This window comes from Macrobrachium nipponense, chromosome 25 (assembly GCF_015104395.2).
Source record: "Macrobrachium nipponense isolate FS-2020 chromosome 25, ASM1510439v2, whole genome shotgun sequence".
In the NCBI taxonomy this organism is placed as follows: Eukaryota; Metazoa; Arthropoda; class Malacostraca; order Decapoda; family Palaemonidae; genus Macrobrachium; species Macrobrachium nipponense.
In genome coordinates this window covers 69963298-69984901 of record NC_087214.1, presented here as the reverse complement: position 1 = coordinate 69984901, position 21604 = coordinate 69963298, and the positions used below count along the sequence as shown (strand labels likewise).

Genomic DNA, 21604 nt, shown 5'->3' with positions numbered 1-21604 from the left:
TCCCTTAAATCTTTTCGTACGCCCTCATAAAAATATCCTAATCCCTTTGTACTGCAGCATCGTATCTTTACGGTCTGACGACGAAGCAGAAGAAATTGAATAAAATGTTTGTTTACATTTTCAAGTCACGCATGCGCGCTGAGGCACGCGACCCCGGATCTGCCCCAGAAAAGAATTGCCGAGTCATTTCCAAACTGCAACTTGAACTCTTCGGACGAATGGAAGGATGGATGGCGTTTCATTCCGTTTCAAACGCGAAATCATTCCTTCGTGAAGGTTCTCTCCTTTGCGAGAAACTACTTTTCTCGAATGATTCGGGATGAATGCAAATGAGGAGAGAGAGAGAGAATTTTCCAAATTGTGTTTTTGTGTTAGAGGATTTTGAATATTAAGTGAGATTGTTACCGTAGATTAAAACACACACACACACACAGATTTTTCAGTTTATATAGTTTTGTTCAAGGTACTACTTAAGAATAGTAACAAAGAAATCTGGGGATGGCTCAATAGCATAAAAGCAAGTGCATTTACTGTCAGATTCATCCTTTAACTCAGCTGTTCCCAAATAGGGGTAAATTACCCCACTGGGGGTAATTTCGCATTTGATGGGGGATAATGACAGTTTTCATTTTGACAGTTGCTGTAATAATAGATATATATATATATATATATATATATATATATAAATATATATCTATATATAATTAATAATATATATATATATAGATATATAGTATATATATAAATTTAAATCTTAGCGAACGTCCAGTATCTCTCACTGGCAATTAGTTGTCTCCTCAGAGGAGGGTGGAGATTGGGAGAGTAGAGGGGATGGCTGCCGCATGTAACTTTTTTTTTTGATGTATCCAGTCTGAGGTCAGAGGAAGACGGACGCATTGTTATACAAAGAATCCATTGCTATTTTTAAACAAAAAGGTAAATATGGGTTTTGTTTTAGACATTTTACACAGTGTTCAATTATTCAGCACCTGTGGAACCCTGTGTAAAAAACGATCATAAAATAAATATAAACGATTTTAAAATTATAGATAATGCTCCAAATGATAAATAGTAAAAAATTTTAGAGCCCTTACAAAACTATCTCCTCGCATTACTGAAATGATCTCAAACCAAAGTTGTCATTTTTCACACTACTGAAGATTTTTTTATGTACACACACATATATACGTATATATATATATTATATATATATATATATATATATATATATATATATATATATATATATATATATATATATTCCTGTTTTTAGCATAATGACACTGATAATCAGGCATCCAAGAAGGTAGTAGGCTAGATCAGAGAGACTTAGTGACATTAGACTTATGAATAGGTAGAGTTGAACCCACCCAATAAAAATTTCCTGTTTTTAGCATAATGACGCTGATATTCACTAAATTCACTAAATATATCACCTTCCACTTTATACAAAAGACACTGTTCCACTTTTTGTTGTGTATTTCGAAAATACTATTAAAAATTTCAAAATATTAAAAACTTCAAAAATATTTTGAAATTTTCATAATTTCACGCATCTGTGTTGGCGGTCGATGTTTCCCCACATGTTTACGGTCAGTAGGCCCTGCACTTTTTTTTTTTTTTTTTAAACAATGCTGTGGCAGCCACATCAAAAGGACACACTTCATTTCACTCGATAACATGTCAATATGGCCAAATATTGTTATGAAACCTAACTAGAAACATTCACACCATCCTCATGAACATGAGACACTATATGAGAAGTATGAAAAATTACAACAGACATCCAAAAAATCTATTTTTTATACCTGATAAACACAGACGTCTAAATGGCGTAAACCTGTTGCTTTCATGTAGGTCACTGAGATGGTTGCTGTGTTGTTTTGGCGCTTAATTTGAAATAGTTTTCGTACGAGAGCATTCGGTCTCTGTTCCCCCAATGTTGGTATTCACCCACTTCACCCTACTCATCTTGGTACCAAGTATAAATCATCCACCTCTATTCTCCCAGCATCCATATCAGCGAGCATTGCCATATCCTCCTTTTAAAGACTCATAGTTCATTAGTTTTTGCAGTATCTTTTCATAAACACTAGCTGAAAGTATGTTTTGTATAAAACTCACCCATTCTCCCCACGTAGAGGGGTAGTGCCATCAGTGCACCCCACGTGGTACACTGTAGGCATTAGTTGTATTAACTTTCTTCCATCTCACCTTCCATCCTCTCATAATAATTGTTTCATTGTGCTGTTGCGAGGTTTTCCTTCTGTTGTAGCTTTAAAACCTCTTTACTGTCAGTTTTCCTTTCAGCTCAGCACTTATGACCTCATAGGTCCCAGTGCTTACACTTTGGCCTAAAGCTTATAGTATTCCATATGTCACCCATTCTGCCAGCTGTTCTGTAATTGTTCTTGAATTGATTCTTGTATTGGTGTTGGATTGCAACATAAATAACATCTGATCATTTGCATTACAGGTTTCCGCAGTATCGAGCGAAGGAACTTGCGTATGGTATGGATCCTGCGGAACCAATCCTGCCACAGACAAGCCTGCCAACTGCCCTTACAGAGGGCCAGCCAAGCCTCTCAACTCGACGGATGTCCTCACCTTAACGGCAGCATGCCCAGAATTCGTCCAAGATATGAGTCAGTATTTTGATGTAACTCATGTGAAATATCGATTGATTGATGTGTCTCAAAAGTAGCATGAAATGAATATACATCTCTGTTCATCTCTCTTGGTAACTATTCTCTGTAGGGCCTAGTCCTGTCAGTATTCCTCATGCGGTGCACTTAAGACATTGATTAAGGATCTTAGCAACATCCTTTTGGCCCTTAGGTGCAACCCCTCATTCCATTTACTTTACTTCCGTTCATATTCTCTTTCTGCCATCTTACTTTCCAACCTCTCCTAACAATTGATTCATTGCGTAACTGTGGGTTTCCCTTGTGGCGGGATCACAAGGTTAAAAACTGCCGGGCAAATTCCCCCCACATAAACCTAATCACTCCAGCTGCCAAACCCACCCTGTGACTTTCCTCTTACACTACATTATACAAGCAGGACAATTGACTTATACCTACACACAGAACAAAAAAAACAAACACATGTACTCACCCAACTCAGATACTCCAGGCTAAACTGTGCTGTCCACTGGTCGAGGTCACTGAGACATCACCAACTACAAGACAAAAACCAAGAACCACAACCCCCCAACTCAACAACACAACAGTAACAAGGAACACAACCACAACACAACATCCAAGGACCACAACTCAACAACATAGCAAACCAACAAGGAACACAACCACAACAAAAGACCAATGCACAAACAATCACCAACTACACAAAAAGGCAATACACACACCCACCAACAATACCAAGAAACCACAACAGCCCCCAACAACAACAATCAACTGCAACAACTCACAAAACTCACAAGCACAACAAACCCAACACAGGCACAACAACTCTAAGCAACTAATATGAAACCCAACAACAATCAGCAACAAACCAATAACACACTACTCAAATGAAATGACTTTCTATGCCCTCAACACTTTCCACAGACTGCTGCCAACACTACTGATCATCACCAGCTCTCACCAAAGACTGACTGAAAACACAGAACTCTAAACTTCAACAGCACCAGCAGACAACCCAGAGCTCAACCAACAGCCAATTCAGCCGTTAACCATCCAACCACCAATTACCCTCTCTCTCTCTCTCTCTCTCTCTCTCTCTCTCTCTCTCTCTCTCTCTCTCTCTCTCTCTCTCTCTCTCTCTCTCTCTCTCTCTCTCACAGACATTGTCAAATGGAACTCCATAACTCATGTGACACCTTTCAAGACTTTTTACTGTCAATTCCTGTTTCAGCACTGAATGACCCTGTAGGTCCCAGTGCTTGTACTACTCTGTCCAAAATTCTATATTCTATTTTCTTAGTAATTACTGAATATTTATCCAGTGTCCAGCAGCCCGGACGGGGTGATACGAACGTGCTGTGATGCCACTCAGATCACAGCCATGATTTCCCAAATGATCATAGGCCAAGGACTGCTTCAGCGATGCCCGACTTGTGTGAGGAACTTCCGTCAGATGTTCTGTTACATGACCTGCAGCCCTCACCAGAGTGACTTCTTGGTGGCGAAGGCAGTCAAGAATGCCACGGATACACGTGAGTGGCCTCCAGGTTCTTCCTGTTTAGAGGAACGCTTGTTGTTGATCCTGGTACAAGATAATAGTTGTGTTTGTCATTGATTGTCGTTCTCTTGTACTGTTTGCATTGAAGCATTACAGCTGTTTTCGCATAACAATCGTATGTAGTGGTCTGGTTTTTAATTATTACTATTATTATTATTATTATTGTTGAGAAGATGAACCTAGTTCATATGAAAATAAGCCCACAGGGGCCCTCGAGTTGAAATTTAAACTGCTGAAGAATATGGTGTTCATTGGAGAGAAATAATGGAAAGGAATAGGAAAAATACAGAAAGTAGCGATCAGCTATTAGAAAAGAATAAATTAACGAATTAGTAAATGGATAAATTGTTAAAGTACAAGGAGAATGAATTGTTCCACATTGTTGGACTGTGGAACAACAGCCTCCCAGAGGATGTCGTTTAATTGGAACTTCAGATACTCTGTATTTCCCTTTACTGCCTCTGAATTCTTCCTAATGAACACCATATTCTTAGAAAGTATGAATTCAAGCCATGGCCCCTTTTGTGTGCTTGTTCCTTATGAATAGGTTTCATCTTCTGAATGATAACAATTATTCATCTGTATAAAGGATAATATTCGTTAGTCTTGAGAAAAGCACTTACAGAACTTCATTTTACAGTTTTTTAAATTATTTATAAGAACTTCATTGAATTCAGATTTTTGTGCTCGTTTCAAACCAGTATGTAATACTTTTCCCTGGCAATGAGAAAAGCACTTGAAAAACTTGCTCGTGTAATATTTGAATTAGTATTGACAAGAACGTTGGTGTGATGAATTTGAGATTCCATGCTCTCTCCAGACGAGTAATATTTTATTTCACCTTACAGATAAACCAGTGATTACAGACCTTGAGGTTCACGTAGCAGACACCTTCGTAGACTCCGTCTATAGATCCTGCAAAGACGTTGCGATGCCGTCCACTAATGAGAAGGCCCTTTCCATCATGTGTGGTCCGTGGGGTGCCTATTACTGCTCTGGACAGAGGTGGTTCACTTACATGGGAGATATAGGCAATCAATACACGCCCTTCCAGATCGATTATGTTTACGACACAACGGCAGAAGGTGCAATCGTTCCCTTTAATGGCACGGTGATTCCCTGCAGTCAGGCTCCTAATGTAAGTCAAGAGCTCATTTTTGTGATTGAGGTTAAATTTGTCACTGTGATCAAAGCTGTGTAAAATAATTAGGCTTGCTAGTTTATTAATTTGCATTTGGCAGAAGTATAAAATATTTGAAGTTTTGTTACATTTATTAAGATTTGTAAGTGTATTTGGTTAGGAGAAAGATATGCCTGAAAATGCCAAAATGTACATATTATATATTAATAAAAAAATTGTAATAAGCTTACTGTATTATGCTGACACATTATTATACTCCTGTACACCTATACTACCTTAATTTTAACAAATAAAACAGTTGAACTGGAATACTATAGTTTATAAGATCTACATTCCTCTTATTATACCTCCATTCATATTCTCTTTCTTCCATCTGACTTTCCACCCTCTCCAAGCTGTTGTTTCATAGTGTAACTGCAAGGTTTTCCTTCTAGTACACCTTGATAACCCTTTTACCTTCAGTTTCCCTTTCAGTGTGAATGACCTCATAGGCCCCTAAATTTTATGTTCCATTCTGCAGAACCTGTCGAATTCTTGCAGCTGCCTGGATTGCGAAGCTTCGTGTCCAAAGCCACCACCTCTTCCTCCAATTCCAGAGCCCTTCTCAATAGGAGATGTGGACGGACTGATGGTGATCATGGCATTGTTTTTCCTACTGTTCGCTGCCGCATTCATCACCGTGTACGTGTGTTATTCCTGCAGGTCTCAGAGCATCGACAGTACGTGCATCTCGAGTTTCTTGTTAGCATACGTTGTTCTTAATTTATTTGGTCTCAGTGGAGGGATAGTATATACTTGAGTTGTCAGTGCTGCATTGTGTGTGCGCACCACAGATTATAAACGTGATATAATGTACTCGAACATTAATAAATAATAAGTCTCGTAACATGTTTAAAATACTTACAGTATGTGATAAATCAGTGTCCCTCACATAGTTTGTTTCTCACCTTCTTGATATGTGTAATGTACTTAAACAGTGATAAATGATAGCTGGTTATGATGTATTCACAATACTTACAGTATTTGATAAATCAGTGCAGTATGTCTCTCCCAATAAGAAGAATTTGCTGTGCATAACTGTAAATAGGCTTTGTTTCTCACCTTCATCCATTTTTTTGTGTTGCTGTTGCAGTTGTAGTACCGGGAGACAGTGCTACCAGTGGTGATGAGCCAGGTTGTCTTGAGAAAATGGGCTCAAATCTTGAGGAAGTCCTTCAGAAATATTTCACAATTTGGGGCACAAGTGAGTCACAAAGAAAGGTTTCGTTTGGTGTTGAGCGTAGTTTGTTTTTGATTTTATGTTTAGATTTTCTCCTTTTTCTTCCATCTTACTTCCTTTAGTCCCCTCCTGACAGTTGTTTCGTAATACAGCTGTGAGTTTTTCCTCCCGTTACACCTTTCAAACCTTTCTACTATCAATTTCCCTTTCAGCGCTGAGTGACCTTTTGGGTCCCAGTACTACTTGGCCTTGGCCCAAAATTCTATTATATGTATATGTATACTGTATGTATTATATGTAGATGTGTATTTATGTGATAGATACCACAACTTTGGCTATGATTATTATGGATAATGCAGTCTAGTATGTGACTTAAGAATTGAAGTCTTGTCTTGTGGAGAGCCCCTTGTATTCTTGGCACTTATGTTTAGACAATGAAAGGCTTGCTTGTGTAAAATGTTCTTGCTGTACATACCCAGACTTTCAAAGAATCCACTCGATTACTTTTACCGTTCCAGTCTGCGCTGAGCATCCGTGGACTGTGTTGATCGTGGGAAGCTTGGTGGCCATTGGCCTCTCAGTCGGCATAATCTTCCTGAAGGTAACAACAGATCCCGTTGAGCTGTGGGCCTCCCCATCCTCAAGGTCAAGAATAGAAAAAGAATATTACGACAAGAACTTCGAGCCTTTTTACCGCACCGAGATGCTCATCATCCGCCCTGTTGGAGTTGAGGATGTAAGATCTGTTGTGACTTTACTAATGTACTTTTGTATTTGTGTTGATTTTAACCGTATGAGGAAGCATCTCGCTACCTGAATTGAAATTTGGGTGAGAAAAGCTTTGCTTTCAATAGTAATCATTGATCTACTCTTAAAAAAATTAAGTTGCTCATCATCTGCCCTGTTGAAGTAGAGAAAGTAAGATTCACAGTATGGAGTGACTTCACTAATATGATTTTTTATATTTATATTTGTGCTGAATTTTAACTATACAAGAAAGCTTGTGTTAATTAAATTGAAATTTTCATGTGGAAAGTTTTAATTTTAGTAACCATGATTGATCTGCTCTTAAAAAAATTGCAAACTTTTCTTATGTTGATGGAAATTGACCATTAAAATATCTAGAGGACACATTGATCGTGATGTGTAGAATTTACAATACATATATACTTGACTTCAAAACAAATGACTTAAAAGACTGATGGAGTGTAGAATTTACAATACACATATACTTGACTTCAAAACAAATGACATAAAAGACTGATGGAGTGTAGAATTTACAATACATATATACTTGACTTCAAAACAAATGACATAAAAGACTGATGGAGTGTAGAATTTACATTACATATATACTTGACTTCAAAACAAATGACATATAAGACTGATGGAGTGTAGAATTTACAATACATATATACTTGGCTTCAAAACAAATGACTTAAAGTCATATAAGTACAGTGGATATGCGCAGACTAGGTGTGCAAAGCAAAATCTGAACTTATGGGTGGCAAAAGGGTGAGCTCTGAACACAATTTTAATTTGCAATTTTCTCTTTTCCAGGTTCCTCATCAGACCCCAGATGGTATTGAAATGTGGGGCCCAGTGTACAACAAAACCTTCCTGAAAGAAGTGCTGAAGTTACAGAACTATATTACGCGTGAGGTTAGCTTGGTCATGGGCTTGTTGTGTTGAGGTTGATATGGAATTAAGTATTGATTTCAGTTCAGTAAATTGTATTCATTCATTAAGATATGCTGAAACCCCTATATGATTTCCAAGTCCATTTTGTACAAATAGTATGAGTTATTAATATAGTTTAATAAATATGTTAAATCCAGGCTAGTGAATTCTTTTTATCTGTTGATTATTAATACACATTGAGAGCATGCTTTTAAATGTATTCATTAATTATTTTGAAATGAAGTCAGTAATGTAGTCCCTGTGGAATACTGTATTTTTGTACATGAACTTTCCTGTCAGACATATACTTAGCTTACGTCTCTGACGTCACGACAGAATTCAAAACTCGCGGCTAACGCGACAGGTAGGTCAGGTGATCTACCTTACCCGCCGCTGGGAAGCGGGTGTAAGAACCAACATACCTTCTTGCCAGATTTTTTCTGTCGTCGGTGTCGTGAACCACACCTGTTGTCGGTACCTCTTGACAGTTGGATTCTTTTCTCGTTTTCGCCCTGGATTGTTTCTACGGATTTTGGGTTTTTGGTGAAGTACCCAAAAAACCGATCTTTGGCCTGGCATTCGCGATTTGTGGACAGTTATTGGACTTTCTTTAGATTTTTCTTGGATTCATGATGTCTGATGTTGATACTAAGAAAACTGCTATGTTTAGAGTTTGTTGTATGACTGAGTGTAAGGTGAGGCTACCGAAAGCTGCGGTAGACCCTCACACGGTATGTTTGAAGTGTAGAGGGAATGAATGCACCTTTAATAATCCTTGTAATGAATGTGAAAAGCTGAATGAGGATGAATGGAAGTCTTTGTCTTCCTACTTGAGGAAGCTTGGAAAGGATAAAGTTAGGAAAGCTTCTTCCAGGAGCAGTAGTAGATCTCGTATTAGCGAGTTGGATATAGATAATCCTATTTTAGAAGTAGCTCCTTTGCAGTTTCAGCTCCTGCCTCCCTGCACCGAAGCCGAAGATGCGCCTTCGGAAGTGGTCCTCCATGAAAGCCACCATTCGCAGTATGGAGAGGAAAATCAAACAATTAGAAGTAAGAGTGATTCCAATAGTGATTTGTGCAGTGAACCCAGTGCAGTGGAGGGTGCGTCTGATCGGCTCCCTAATGCTTCCAGGCCTAGACCTCTTCCAGACTCCCAGTCCCAGTGGGAGGGTGGAAATAGTCGAAAAGCCGCAGGAAGGTTAGGGAGCATCCCCAACGGTCAGGCGTCCCCTCGGTAGCTCCTGTTGATCGTTCCCAGGCTACCTTGGATCGCTCCAAGAGAGAAATATGCGCCAAATGCTTTCTCGTCTTCGCCTTCGCCTTCTCCTAAAACGAGGATGGAGCTCTTCGGAAGCCTCGCGCCCTTCGAAGAGAGCCTGGAACGCTCCCTGCGCCCGCCCTTCCAGCCCGGAAGTTTTTTCGGAAGAGCCTGAGGTGGAAGCGAAGAAGCGTAAGAGATCTCAGGGTACTCGTTCCCCGAGCGGAGATCGAGCCTCGTCACCTGTTCACGAGTTTGTGAATTCTCCTGCAAGGGTGTTGGCTAACCTTCAGGCGCAGATTTCGGCTCTGGCTGGCTCTCTTTGCGTGTCTTCTCGTCGTAGGAAGGACGTCTCGCTTCCTGTAAAGAAGTCCAGGCTCCCCTCTCCTGACTCTCGCTATTCGACGGAAGCGGCGCGCTCACCTGTGCGTTCGGATTCTCGCAGGAGACTTTCTGCTTCGGACAAGATCACTTCTGCGTCCAAGCGCCATTCGCCTGACAGACAGGTTTCTCCTTCGGACAAGGAGCAAACTGCGCGTAGGAGATCTTCACCCTACAGACGCTCTTCTCGAGACAGGATCGCTCCCCTTGACAGGCGCCAAGAGCCTAGTAGGCGCTACTCGCCTCGTAGCCGCTCCTCGTCTCGCCTCCACTCTCCGGTTGACAAGCGCCCTAAATCGGACAGGCGCCCTTCGATGGACAGGCGTCAAGAGCTTGTTAGGCGCATTTCTCCTGGCAGGCGCTCTTCTCCTGACTTTCACTCTCCTCGAGTCAGGCGCCGAGAGCCTAGCAGGCGCTTCTCCCCTTGTAGGCGCTCACCTAGTAGGCGCTCGTCGCCAGAGATCCTCTCGCCTCGGTTCAAGGCGCCAACGAGCCTGGTAGGCAGCTTCTCGTATGGCAGGCGCTGTTCGCCTGGTAGCCCGCCTCCCCTTTTGGATAGGCGCCAAGAGCCTGATAGAAGTTCTTCTTCAAACAGGCGCTCTGCGCCTGACAGCCGGACTACTCCTGTTAGGCTCCAAGAATCTGGGAAACGCACTCCTCCAGACAAGAAGGATGTTGCAAGTAGACACTTTTCTGAAGCATTGTCTCCAAGACGTATAGGTCTTACTTCCTCTAGAGACTCTTTTAAGAATAGTCGCGCCTCCTAAGGATCATGAGGGCTCTTCAGCTCAGGAAGAACAGGACCCCTCAGAAGAAGAAGACCAAAAGACTCCTCTGTTTCCTCCTATAAGAGGCTGACATAGTTTACTCCTGCAAGAGTTTGGAGATATCCTTTCTCCTGTGGCTCCTCCTTCTCCTCTTTCGTTATTCTCCACTTCGAAGACGTCGAAGGTTTCGTCTTGTGTAAGGATGAAACCTACTGTTTCCATGAAGAAGGGCGCTTAGAGGTTTTGGGGAATGGCTCCTTTCTAAGGAAGAGAAAAGGGAAGACGGTTTTTTCTTTCCCTCAGTCTAAACTGACTGGCAGATTGGGATTCTGGTACGAATCGGGAGAACCTTTAGGCCTCGCTCTCCCTTCGTGCGGACTCGGACTTCTCTTCATTGGTGGATTCTGACTCGTCGTTCCGCCCTCTTGTCCGCCAAGACTACGTGGGGAATGAACGAACTTGACCACCTACTGAAGGGAATGTTCCGAGTCCTGGAAGATTTTCAACTTCCTTGATTGGTCTTTAGGTGTTCTGGCTAATAAGACCCAGACCCCAGATTCTCTGTCTCCTGAAGATCTTAACTGCGTCCTCACTTGCATGGATAAAGCAGTGAGAGACGGATCGAGTGAAGTCTCCTCACTGTTTGGAGCTGGAGTGATTAAGAAACGGTCTGTCTACTGTTCGTTTCTCACGAAGGCAAGTGTCACATGCGCAAAGGGCCTCGCTTATGTATGCTCAACTCTCTCCTCTTCTGTTCCCCAAGAAGATTATTCAAGATGTCTCGAGTGCCCTTTCAGCTAAGGCTAATCTCAGGACATGTTAGCCCAGGCGGCCAGGAAACCTCGCTCTGTCTTCCAACCCAAGGCCAAGAAAGAGACTCCTCTGAGACAGGAGCCCTTTCGAGGAGGACCCGCTGTCAGAGGTTCTGCAACCAGAGGGACTAGACCTTTTAAGAGAGGTAAAACTTCTCTAAGTCAGTCAGAAGGAAGAAAATAGCGATCAAGGACTCCAGACATCAGTGGGTGCCAGACTACTGAAATTTGCGACGTCTCCCGGGCCCAAAAAGGGGCAGACAATTGGTCCTATCGATTGTCAGCAAAGGATACCTCATTCCCTTCTCGTCAGACCACCATTGACGACAACTCCGAGGGAGTTGGTAGCCAAGTTACAAGGAGGACCCCATCATGAATCAAGCCCTTTCTCTAGCAGTAGATCTCATGCTAGAGAAGGAGGCTATAGAACTAGTGAAAGATCCGCTCTGCGGGCTTTTACAAACAGACTATTCCTAGTTCCGAAGAACTCAGGAGGATGGAGACCGGTGTTGGATGTAAGCGCCCTGAACGTCTTTGTGGAAAAGAGGAAGGAAGTTCGCCATGGAGACAACTTCCTCAGTGTTAGCGGCTCTTCGTCCAGGGGACTGGATGTGTCTCTAGACCTTCAGGACGCTTACTTTCATGAGCCGATACATCCTTCTTCACGGAAGTATCTACGATTCATGATGGGAGGAAACATCTTCCAATTCAAGGCCTTGTGCTTCGGCCTCCATCGACTGCACCCCAAGTTTCACGGGGTTAATGAAAAACGTGGCGCAGTGGCTACATTTGGAGGGAGTGAGGGTGTCGCTTTATCTCGACGACTGGCTAAATCAGAGCAGAGTCTCAAGAAAGATGTCTGGAGGACCTTCAAAAGACCCTTACATTGGCAAGTTCTCTGGGACTTCTGGTGAACTTCCAGAAGTCTCAATAATCCCCAGTCAAGAGCGGATCTATCTGGGGATTCGGATAGCTTCTCTGGCTTTTCGGGCTTTTCCGTCGCCAGAGAGGATAGCTCGTTGCTACGAGAAAATAACGACCTTCCTAGAGAAAGATGCATGCACAGCGAGGGAGTGGATGAGTCTGCTACACTCTCCTCGTTGGAGAATTCGTTTCTCTAGGAAGGTTGCATCTCAGGCCTCTACAGTTCTTCCTATACCAGAACTGGAGGCGTCTCTCCCTAGATCTGGAGTTCTCCTTCAAGATCTCAAGGGGAATCAAGAGAGACCTTCGGTGGTGGAACAACCCACTTCGTTTTGTGGAAGGAATGTCTCTTTACATGCCGAACCCCAGCCATGTGTTGTTTTCCGACGCATCGGAAGCAGGTTGGGGAGCGACGTTCGGGACAAGAGAAGTGTCAGGCACCTGGAAGGGGGATCAGGTGTCCTGGCACATCAACAAGAAAGAGTTGATGGCAGTCTGGATGGCATTGAAAGCCTTCGAGCCCCACGTCCGAAATGCAGTAGTGCAGGTCAATTCGACAACACAACAGCCTTGGCGTACATCAAAAAACAGGGGGGGACGCACTCCTTCTCCCTAGTACGAAACAGCAAGGGATCTTCTGCTGTGGTCTCAAACAAGGAAGATCAGTCTTCTCACCAGATTCGTACAGGGAGAAAGGAACGTCAGGGCCGATCTCCACCTGAGCAGGAAGAATCAACTCCTGCCTTCCGAGTGGACCCTCCACTCAGAGGTATGCCAAGACCTGTGGAGAAGATGGGGCAGACCTCACATCGATCTCTTTGCCACAGCAAAGAACGCAAGAATCGAACTTTACTGCTCCCCGATCTCAGACCCAGGAGCAGTATCAGTGGATGCGTTTCTCCTAGATTGGACAGGTCTAGACGTCTACGCCTTTCCCCCCTTCAAAGTACTGGGACAAACCCTCAAGAAATTTGCTATCTCGGAGATGACAAGGATGACGCTAGTAGCTCCGTTCTGGCCCGCCCAAGATTGGTTCACAGAGGTACTGGAATGGTTGGTGGACTTTCCAAGAGCACTTCCACAAAGACAAGATTTGCTCAAACAACCCCACTCTGACAGGTATCACAGAAACCTCCCCGCTCTCAATCTGACTGGCTTTCGACTGTCAAAAGTCTTGTCAGAGCGAAGGGGTTTTTGGACCCAAAAGCTGCTAAGGCTATCGCCTCAGCTAGAAGACCTTCGACCCTTAAAGTCTACCAGTCGAAGTAGGACATCTTTCGCCGGTGGTGCAGGAACCAGAAGTTTTCCTCTTCCAGTACCTCTGTGACTCAGATAGCAGATTTCCTAGTTTTCCTCAGAGAAAAATGCGGTTTGGCAGTATCTACTATCAAAGGATACCGAAGCATGCTGGCTGCGGTGTTCAGACATAGGAATTTAGATCTTTCGAATAACAAAGATCTTCATGATCTATTAAGATCTTTTGAATCTTCCAAGAAAACTTCGAACGAAGTTCCAAGTTGGAATCTGGATGTGGTTTCTTCGTTTCCTGAGGTCCGCTAGGTTTGAACCACCACATTTAGCCTCCTTCAAAGATCTCACGAGGAAAGCTCTCTTTTCTCATGGGCTTTAGCATCCGCCCTAAAAGGGTTAGTGAGATTCATGCCCTAGAAGGAAGGGTAGGTTTCAAAGGAGACTCCGTGGTTTGTTCCTTCCTTCCTTCGTTTTTAGCAAAAAATGAGAACCCCTCAAATCCTTGGCCAAGGAACTTTGAGGTTCGTGGTTTATCTTCCCTAGTAGGGTAAGAAACCTGAAAGAACTCTTTGCCCTGTTAGGAGTTTAAAATACTACCTTCAGAAGAAGAAAACCCTTAAGGGCATTGAGGACAGACTATGGTGCTCTGTAAAGGACCCCAGCAGACCATTGTCGAAAAATGCGCTGTCTTTCTTCATTAGAAGTGTTGTGAAAGAAGCACATAGATCTTGTAATGAAGAACATTTCAAGCTCCTAAAAGTCAAGGCTCATGAATTGAGAGCAATTGCCACTTCCTTGGCCTTTAAGAAGAATATGTCTCTTCAGAATCTGATGAAAATGATATTGTTAAGATACAATAAAGTTTGTTCATACTTACCTGGCAGATATATATATATAGCTGTATTTCTCCGAAGTCCGACAGAATTTCAAAACTCCCGGCTCACGCAGTGGTCGGCCAGGTGGTTAGTACCCATTCCCGCCGCTGGAGGACGGTGTCAGGAACCATTCCCATTTTCTATTCAGATTTTCTATTCCCACTGTCTCCTGAGGGAGGTGGGTGGGTACTTTGATTATATATCTGCCAGGTAAGTATGAACAAACTTTATTGTATCTTAACAATATCATTTTGTTCATGAAACTTACCCAGCAGATATATATATAGCTGAATCCCACCTTTGGAGGTAGGGAGAGACAGAAAAGGATTTTGGAAACATATTACATGCAGATGAATAACATCTTGGTTCCTTACCTGTTAGCATAGCTGACTTCGTGATTACTGTCACCCAAGTCTGCTACTGCTTTACTAGAGTCTCCAGCAAGGTAGTGACCTATATAGCTGGTGAGTTCTAGATGATCTGGTCAACCCGGGAGCGTGACCACAATGTGACTAGACCATTTTGACCATACTATGAGGGTCAACGAAGTAAAAATTCACCACCTGACCAGCCTAACAAGTTTCATTCCCACATCACTTAGGCTAAAGGAAAGGAAGTCCGGCTCAGGCGGACGACCTTACAACCATAAAACAATCCATAAAAACTCACCTACCCATTTCCTACAGGGTAGGATGAGTGCTACTTCCAGCCCCCAACAAAGTGTCTGCTGCGACGTATGGTCCAAGCGCATAGCAGTCGTATGTCGTCTTCACATCCCGCAGGTAGTGTGAAGCGAACACCGAGTTGCTGCGCCAAAAGGTGGCACTCAGAATGTCATTGAGTGCCATGTTCTTTTGGAAAGCTACGAGGTAGATATAGCTCTCACTTCATGGGCATTCACTTTCAACGAGCTTAACATCACTGTCTTCGCAAGATGAATGCGCCTGTCTAATGGTGTCTCTCAAGAAGAATGCCAGAGCATTCTTCGACATCGGTAAATCTGGTCTTCTGACCGAACACCCTAGTTGTTAGAAGTACCTCGACATTCCTTCGTTCTTTGCAAATAAATCTTGAGAGCCCTGACAGGGCACAGGACTCTCTCTGGTTCGTGTCCAATGATTTCCGCCATACCCTTAATCTCAAAACTTTTGGGCCAAGGGTTAGACGGATTTTCATTTTTCGCTAGAAACTGTAGGACTTAATGAGCAAACAGCATTATGTCCCCTAAAACCAATATGCTTGCTAAAGCTTGAATTTCACTAACCCTCTTTGCCGTTGCCAGAGTCGTTAGGAAAATAGTTTTTCTTAGTAAGATCCCTTAAAGAGGCATTCTGAAGGGGTTCAAACCGATTTGACATTAGGAAATTTAAGTACTACATCCAAATTCCATGATGGTAACTTAGGTTGAGGAATCTTTACAGGTCTTGAAAGACCTTAAAAGATCGTGGATATCCTTATTATTTGCCAAATCAATTCCTCTATGTCTAAAGACTACAGATAACATACTTCTGTAGCCTTTGATTGTTGAGACTGCAAGCTTTAGGTCGTTCTCAAGTAGAGCAAAAAGTCCGCTATTTGGCTCACAGAGGTCGTGGTAGAGGAAATGCGTGTTCTTCTGCACCAGCTCCTAAACGAAGCCCACTTCGATTGATAGACTCCAAGCGTGGAAGCTCTTCTCGCATTGGCGATTGCTTTTGCAACCGGTCTAGAAAAACCCCTCGCTCTGACCAACTTTTTGATAGTCTGAATGCAGTCAGGCTCAGAGCGGGAGGGTTTCCCGTGGTATCTCTCGAAGTGGGGCTGTTTGAGTAGATCTGTCCTCATGGGCAATGTCCTCGGGAAGTCCACCACATAGGTCATGACCTCTGTGAAAAAAAAAAAACCACTCCTTTGCTGGCCAGTAAGGAGCGATTAACGTCAATCTCGTCCCTTCTGACATTGCAAACTTCTTCATCACTTCCTCCCAGAATCTTGAACGGGGGAAATGCGTAAAGATCCATCCCTGTCCAGTCCCAAAGAAGTGCATCTATTGCTATTGCTCCCGGGTCGAGCACGGGGGAGCAATACAACGGAAGCCTCTTTGTTCTCGCGGTCGCAAAGACGTCCACTAGAGGACGTCCCCATAACTTCCACAGCTCTCGACACATCCTGATGCAGAGTCCACTCGGTCGGCAGCAGTTGGACCTTGCCGACTGAGGAGATCTACCCGGACGTTCTCCACGCCTGCAACGAACCTCGTTAGAATCGTTACTTTCTGAGTTCTCGCCCATAACAAGATCTCTCTTGCTAGGTTGAACAATGATCGCGAGTGAGTCCCTCCTTGTTTTTTTATGTATGACAGAGCTGTAGTATTGTCTGAATTTATCTGAACTATCTTGTTTGAGACTTTCTCTTTGAAAAACTGAAGTGCCAAGTATATGGCCGCCAGTTCTTTGAGATTTATGTGCCAGAACACCTGTTCCCCTCTCCAGGTGCCTGACACTTCCTCCCTCCCTAGTGTAGCTCCCCACCCACGGTGGCGTGGACGCGTCGGAGAACAACACTAGGTCGGGGCTCTGAAGTTTGAGGGAAGTCCCTTCCGAAAGTTTCACAGGATCGAGCCACACTTTAGGTGATCCTTTACCTCCTTTGGGATCCTTAAAATTGTCTCCAAATTTTCTTTGTCCTCCACTTCTCCTTCAGGAAAAACTGGAGAGGTCTGAGATGTAGTCTCCCCAAGGAAACAAACTTCTCCAGCGAGGAAATGGTGCCCAGCAGACTCATCCATTCCCTCACCGAGCATGATTCTTTCCTTAAGAAGACTGATATTTTTTCTAATCCTTGCTGTTGACGTCCCTGGGACGGAAAAGCTCGAAAAGCCACTGAATCCATCTGAATCCCCAGATACACGATGGACTGTGTGGGGATCAGCTGCGACTTTTCGAAATTCACTAGAAGTTCCAGGGACTTTGCTAGATTTAAGGTTGATTGAAGGTCCTTCAGACACCTTTCTTTCTTTCGACGATGCTCGAATGAGCCAGTCATTCTAGATATAGAGAGATCCTTATGTTTTGCAAGATGAAGCCACCTCGCCACATTCTTCATTAGAATTGTGAAAATCATTGGTGCCGTACTCAGACCGAAGCAAAGAGCTCTGAATTGGAACACTCTTCCCTTCATAACAAAACGCAGGTATTTTCTTCGATCGGAGATGTATCGGGACGTTGGAAATATGAAGTTCTTGCAGGTCCAGTGATACCATCCAATCGTTTTGTCTTAAGGCCGCAAGCACTGACTGAGGTGTCTCCATCTTGAACGTCTGTCTCTCTATAAAAAGGTTTAGACTGCTCACATCTAAAACTGGCCGCCAGCCTCCCGACTGTTTCGGCACCAGGAATAACCTGTTGTAGAAACCCGGGGACTGAATGTCCTCGACTTGTTCTATTGCTTTCTTCTCGAGCATTTGTTCTATCAGATCGTACAAGATCTGTTTTGTTTTTTCTCCATGGTAAGAGGGTGATAGATCTATAGGTGTTGTGCACAATGGAGGAGGCTTCAGGAAAGGTATTTTGTATCCTCGCTCGATGACGTTGAGCGACCAGCTGTCTGCCTCTATCTTCTTCCAAGCTTCTGCAAATAAATGAAGCCTGGCACCTACTGGCGACTGAAGGACTCCCTCCTCATTTTTTACCTCTGGACTTAGACTGAGCTCTGCCTCTAGAGAGTCCTCTTCCTCTAGGAGAAGGTCTAGAGGATGCTCCACCTCGAAAGGGCTTTATTTTCTTAGAAAACTGGGTTCGTGTTGAAGTCGAAGGAACCGCATGACATCTAGAAGATTGTGCTAAGAGATCCTGAGTAGCTTTTTCCTGCAGACTTCCAGCTACGAATCTTTCAATCATAGCCTGGGGGAAGAGATGGTCAGAAAGAGGGGCGAAAAGCAAATCTCGCCTTCTGTGTTGGAGACACTGCTTTGGTAGTAAATTTACAGTAGATCGCTCTCTTTTCAGGAGCCCTGCACAAAAATGTGAAGCCAATTCCTCTGAACCATCTCTGACGGCCTTATCCATTCAAGCGAGAACACTGGATAGCTCCCCCAAGCTAATTGAGTCTTGACTACGAGACTTAGTGTCAAGCAGCCCCAAACACCAGTCTAAGAAATGAAAGACTTCAATTGTACGAAAAAGACCTTTCAGATGGTGGTCTATCTCCGCCGGTGTCCAAGTTATTTTAGCTGACGAAAGAAGAGACCTTCTTGGTGCGTCAACCAGACTGGAAAAGTCACCTTGAGCGATGCGGGAGCCCTTAACCGACATCCTCACCTGTATCATACCAGATCCCAGCCTTGCCGCAAAGTCTTGAAGGAGGCTGGGCAAAGGAAACTTTCCTTGAGCTTTTCTAGACTCCATCCAATCTTGCACCTTCTTAAAAGCTCTCTTAGTTGAAAGAGACTTTGTCATTTTAACAAATCCCGGAGTCTTATTTGTTTTTGACAACGAAAACTGAGAAGGAGGCGACCGAGGTGCTGCGGGTTGAAACTCTTCTCCAAATGAATCTCGAAGCAATCGAACCAAAACTTGATAATCGGAAGAATCTGACACAGCGGGTTGATCCTCTTCCGCTTCTTCTGAAATATCACTTAATCCTTCCTCATCTATAGGAGCGACCAAGGGGACTCCCGAGGCTGGTGGTACAGTCCTTTCACTCCGAGCTTTAATGGAAGATCGTTGTTTTGACGTGCAAGGAGCATTCTGAATATTAATATCGAAAGATTCAGATAAAGCGGTACCAATTTCTTGCTCATTTTCTCGATGGGAATCTCTTCGGAAAGCCGATTGCAGTTGAGGTTCCATACTAATACCTTGCTGTGATACCTGATGGATATGCAACAAAGCGTCCGTTTGAACGTCTCTCTTGGCATCCGTCCGAGCGTCAAGCTCGGCGTCCAGCCGAGCGTCAAGCTTGGCGTCCGCCCGAGCGTCAAGCTGGCGTCCAAGCCGAGCCTGGGCGTCCAGCCGAGCGTCACGCCTGGCGTCCCAGCCGAGCGTCCACGCCTGGCGTCCAGTCCGAGCGCCATGGCTGCGTCCAGGTGAGCGTCACGCTCGACGTCTGTCCGAGCGTACCGCTTGTCTAAATAGGCGTCCCTGTGAACACTCCGCTCCTTCCAAGCCGAACTAGGAGCGTCGAGTTTCTCAGACTGTAGACGGCCTCGTTTCGCAACCATAGGATCATCTGCAGGAGACCTCTTAGATCTTTTAATCGGTAATCTATCATCTTTTCTTCTCGGACGAATTTCTGATTCTCTCTCCGCCAGCAACGAAGCAAGTTGTTGTTGCATCGACCTGATAACACTCTTTGTAGTAGAAGATTCTTTTTCCAGGAGAAAAAAAACTGATCCTATGAGAAGGCGAGGGGCGAGGGGAAGCCCTATCCCTTCTTACAGGACCCGTTCTAGTTCTCTTCTTAGAACGACTAGGCCGCTCCAAGGCGTCCTCGTCAGATGACATCATAATTCTCCTTTGAGGAGTCCATGCAGCAAAACTCTCCGGTGAAGACCGCAAACCAACAGGGGAAAAAGGACGTGAAGCGTCTTCTTCACTGCGATCGAAGACTCTGGCCGCCTGTGCGACACCTTGAGTTTTCGATCTTTTTTGCGGTGGAGAGTAATCCAAGTCTCGAGGCAAAGCCCGTAACGAAGAAGCAGCGCAAAGAGACTCTGCGTCCTCCTCTGAGAGACTACTGACGATAGCCGCCTGTGCGACATTTAACGTCATAGCTCTTTTCAGAGGACGCGAGCGTCTTCTCATGCTCCAACTCCTGTTAGGGGAGGACGCCTCCGAGGACGAAAAGCACTCGCGGAGGATACGCGCACTCGCACACTCTTTGGCAGCCTGGGGATCGTCTACAGGTTCTGCCGAAGGGACGCCAGATCGGTGGGGGTTCCCCGTAACCCTCCTGCGGCTTTCGACATGTCCGTCTTCCTGGGCTTGGAAGTTCGACAGAGGTCCAGGCCTAGAGGCATTATAGGGCCGATCTGACGCCCCCTCCACAACACTGGGGGCACTTTCACTGCACTTTTGTTCACTAATAATGCTTTTACCCTCCAAAGCGAGCACTTTAGATTCTAGGTTACGTATTGATTCCAGAATCGTAGAAAGGGCATTGTCTTCCACTGATTTTTCATCCAGGGCCCGAAGGCACAACATTTTCAGGGCCCGAAGGCACAACAGATTTAGGTGTACCAACTACTGAATGTATAGTAGGAGAAACCTTACTACCCTTACTTCTACTGACTGATACACTCCTGGAGGAAGATCTCCGTATCCTATCACGCTCCAATTTCCGCACATAGGATTCATAAGCCTTCCAACCCGAATCAGACAGACATTCACACTCCTTACAACGGTCATTTATAACACACGTATGTTCTCTACAATTATTACATATTGTGTGTGGGTCTACCGAACCTTTCGGTAGCCTCACCTTACAACCTTCCATACAACACACTCTGGTGCTAGATAAACTAGTGCCAGACATCTTAGTTACAGGAAAAAACCAAACCAAATTCAAATCCAATCCACTATCAGCGTAAGCCTAGTCACAATCCACGTTCGATAACCAAAAAACAAACAGGATACTCAAGTAACAGAGAAGTTTCGAAAATCCTAGACGGAGGTGTTGAAAACAGTTGTTATCAACACCGGCGACAGAAAAAATCTGAATAGAAAATGGGAATGGTTCCTGACACCCGCCTCCCAGCGGCGGGAATGGGTACTAACCACCTGGCCGACCACTGCGTGAGCCGGGAGTTTTGAAATTCTGTCGGACTTCGGAGAAATACAGCTATATATATATATCTGCTGGGTAAGTTTCATGAACAAAACTACATTCTGGAGATGTAATTCAGTATTCGCCAACCACTACCTAAAAGACGTCAGTATTACGTATGACGAGTGCTTCGCGTTAGGCCCGTACGTATCGGTGGATTCGGTGCTGGGGCAGGGAGCTGGAACATATCCTTAATAGTTTTTTCCCTTGTTTTTGTTAATTGAGTTCATATGGTTGTATGAAAAATGATGCAGGTAGGCATCTTTTTTTGTTTCGTAATACTAATAAC

The 21604-nt window shown here is 44.0% G+C and overlaps 1 protein-coding gene across 1 annotated transcript in view; it reads left to right on the top strand.

Moving 5' to 3' along the window:
* Window positions 1–21604, top strand: part of LOC135199518 (NPC intracellular cholesterol transporter 1-like) — a 155944-nt gene that overhangs the window by 39490 nt on the left and 94850 nt on the right. The window contains 7 exon segments of the mRNA XM_064227637.1: window positions 2477–2645; window positions 3968–4177; window positions 5052–5341; window positions 5865–6063; window positions 6477–6587; window positions 7082–7299; window positions 8124–8225. Of these exon segments, the coding sequence (XP_064083707.1) occupies window positions 2477–2645; window positions 3968–4177; window positions 5052–5341; window positions 5865–6063; window positions 6477–6587; window positions 7082–7299; window positions 8124–8225 (1299 nt within the window).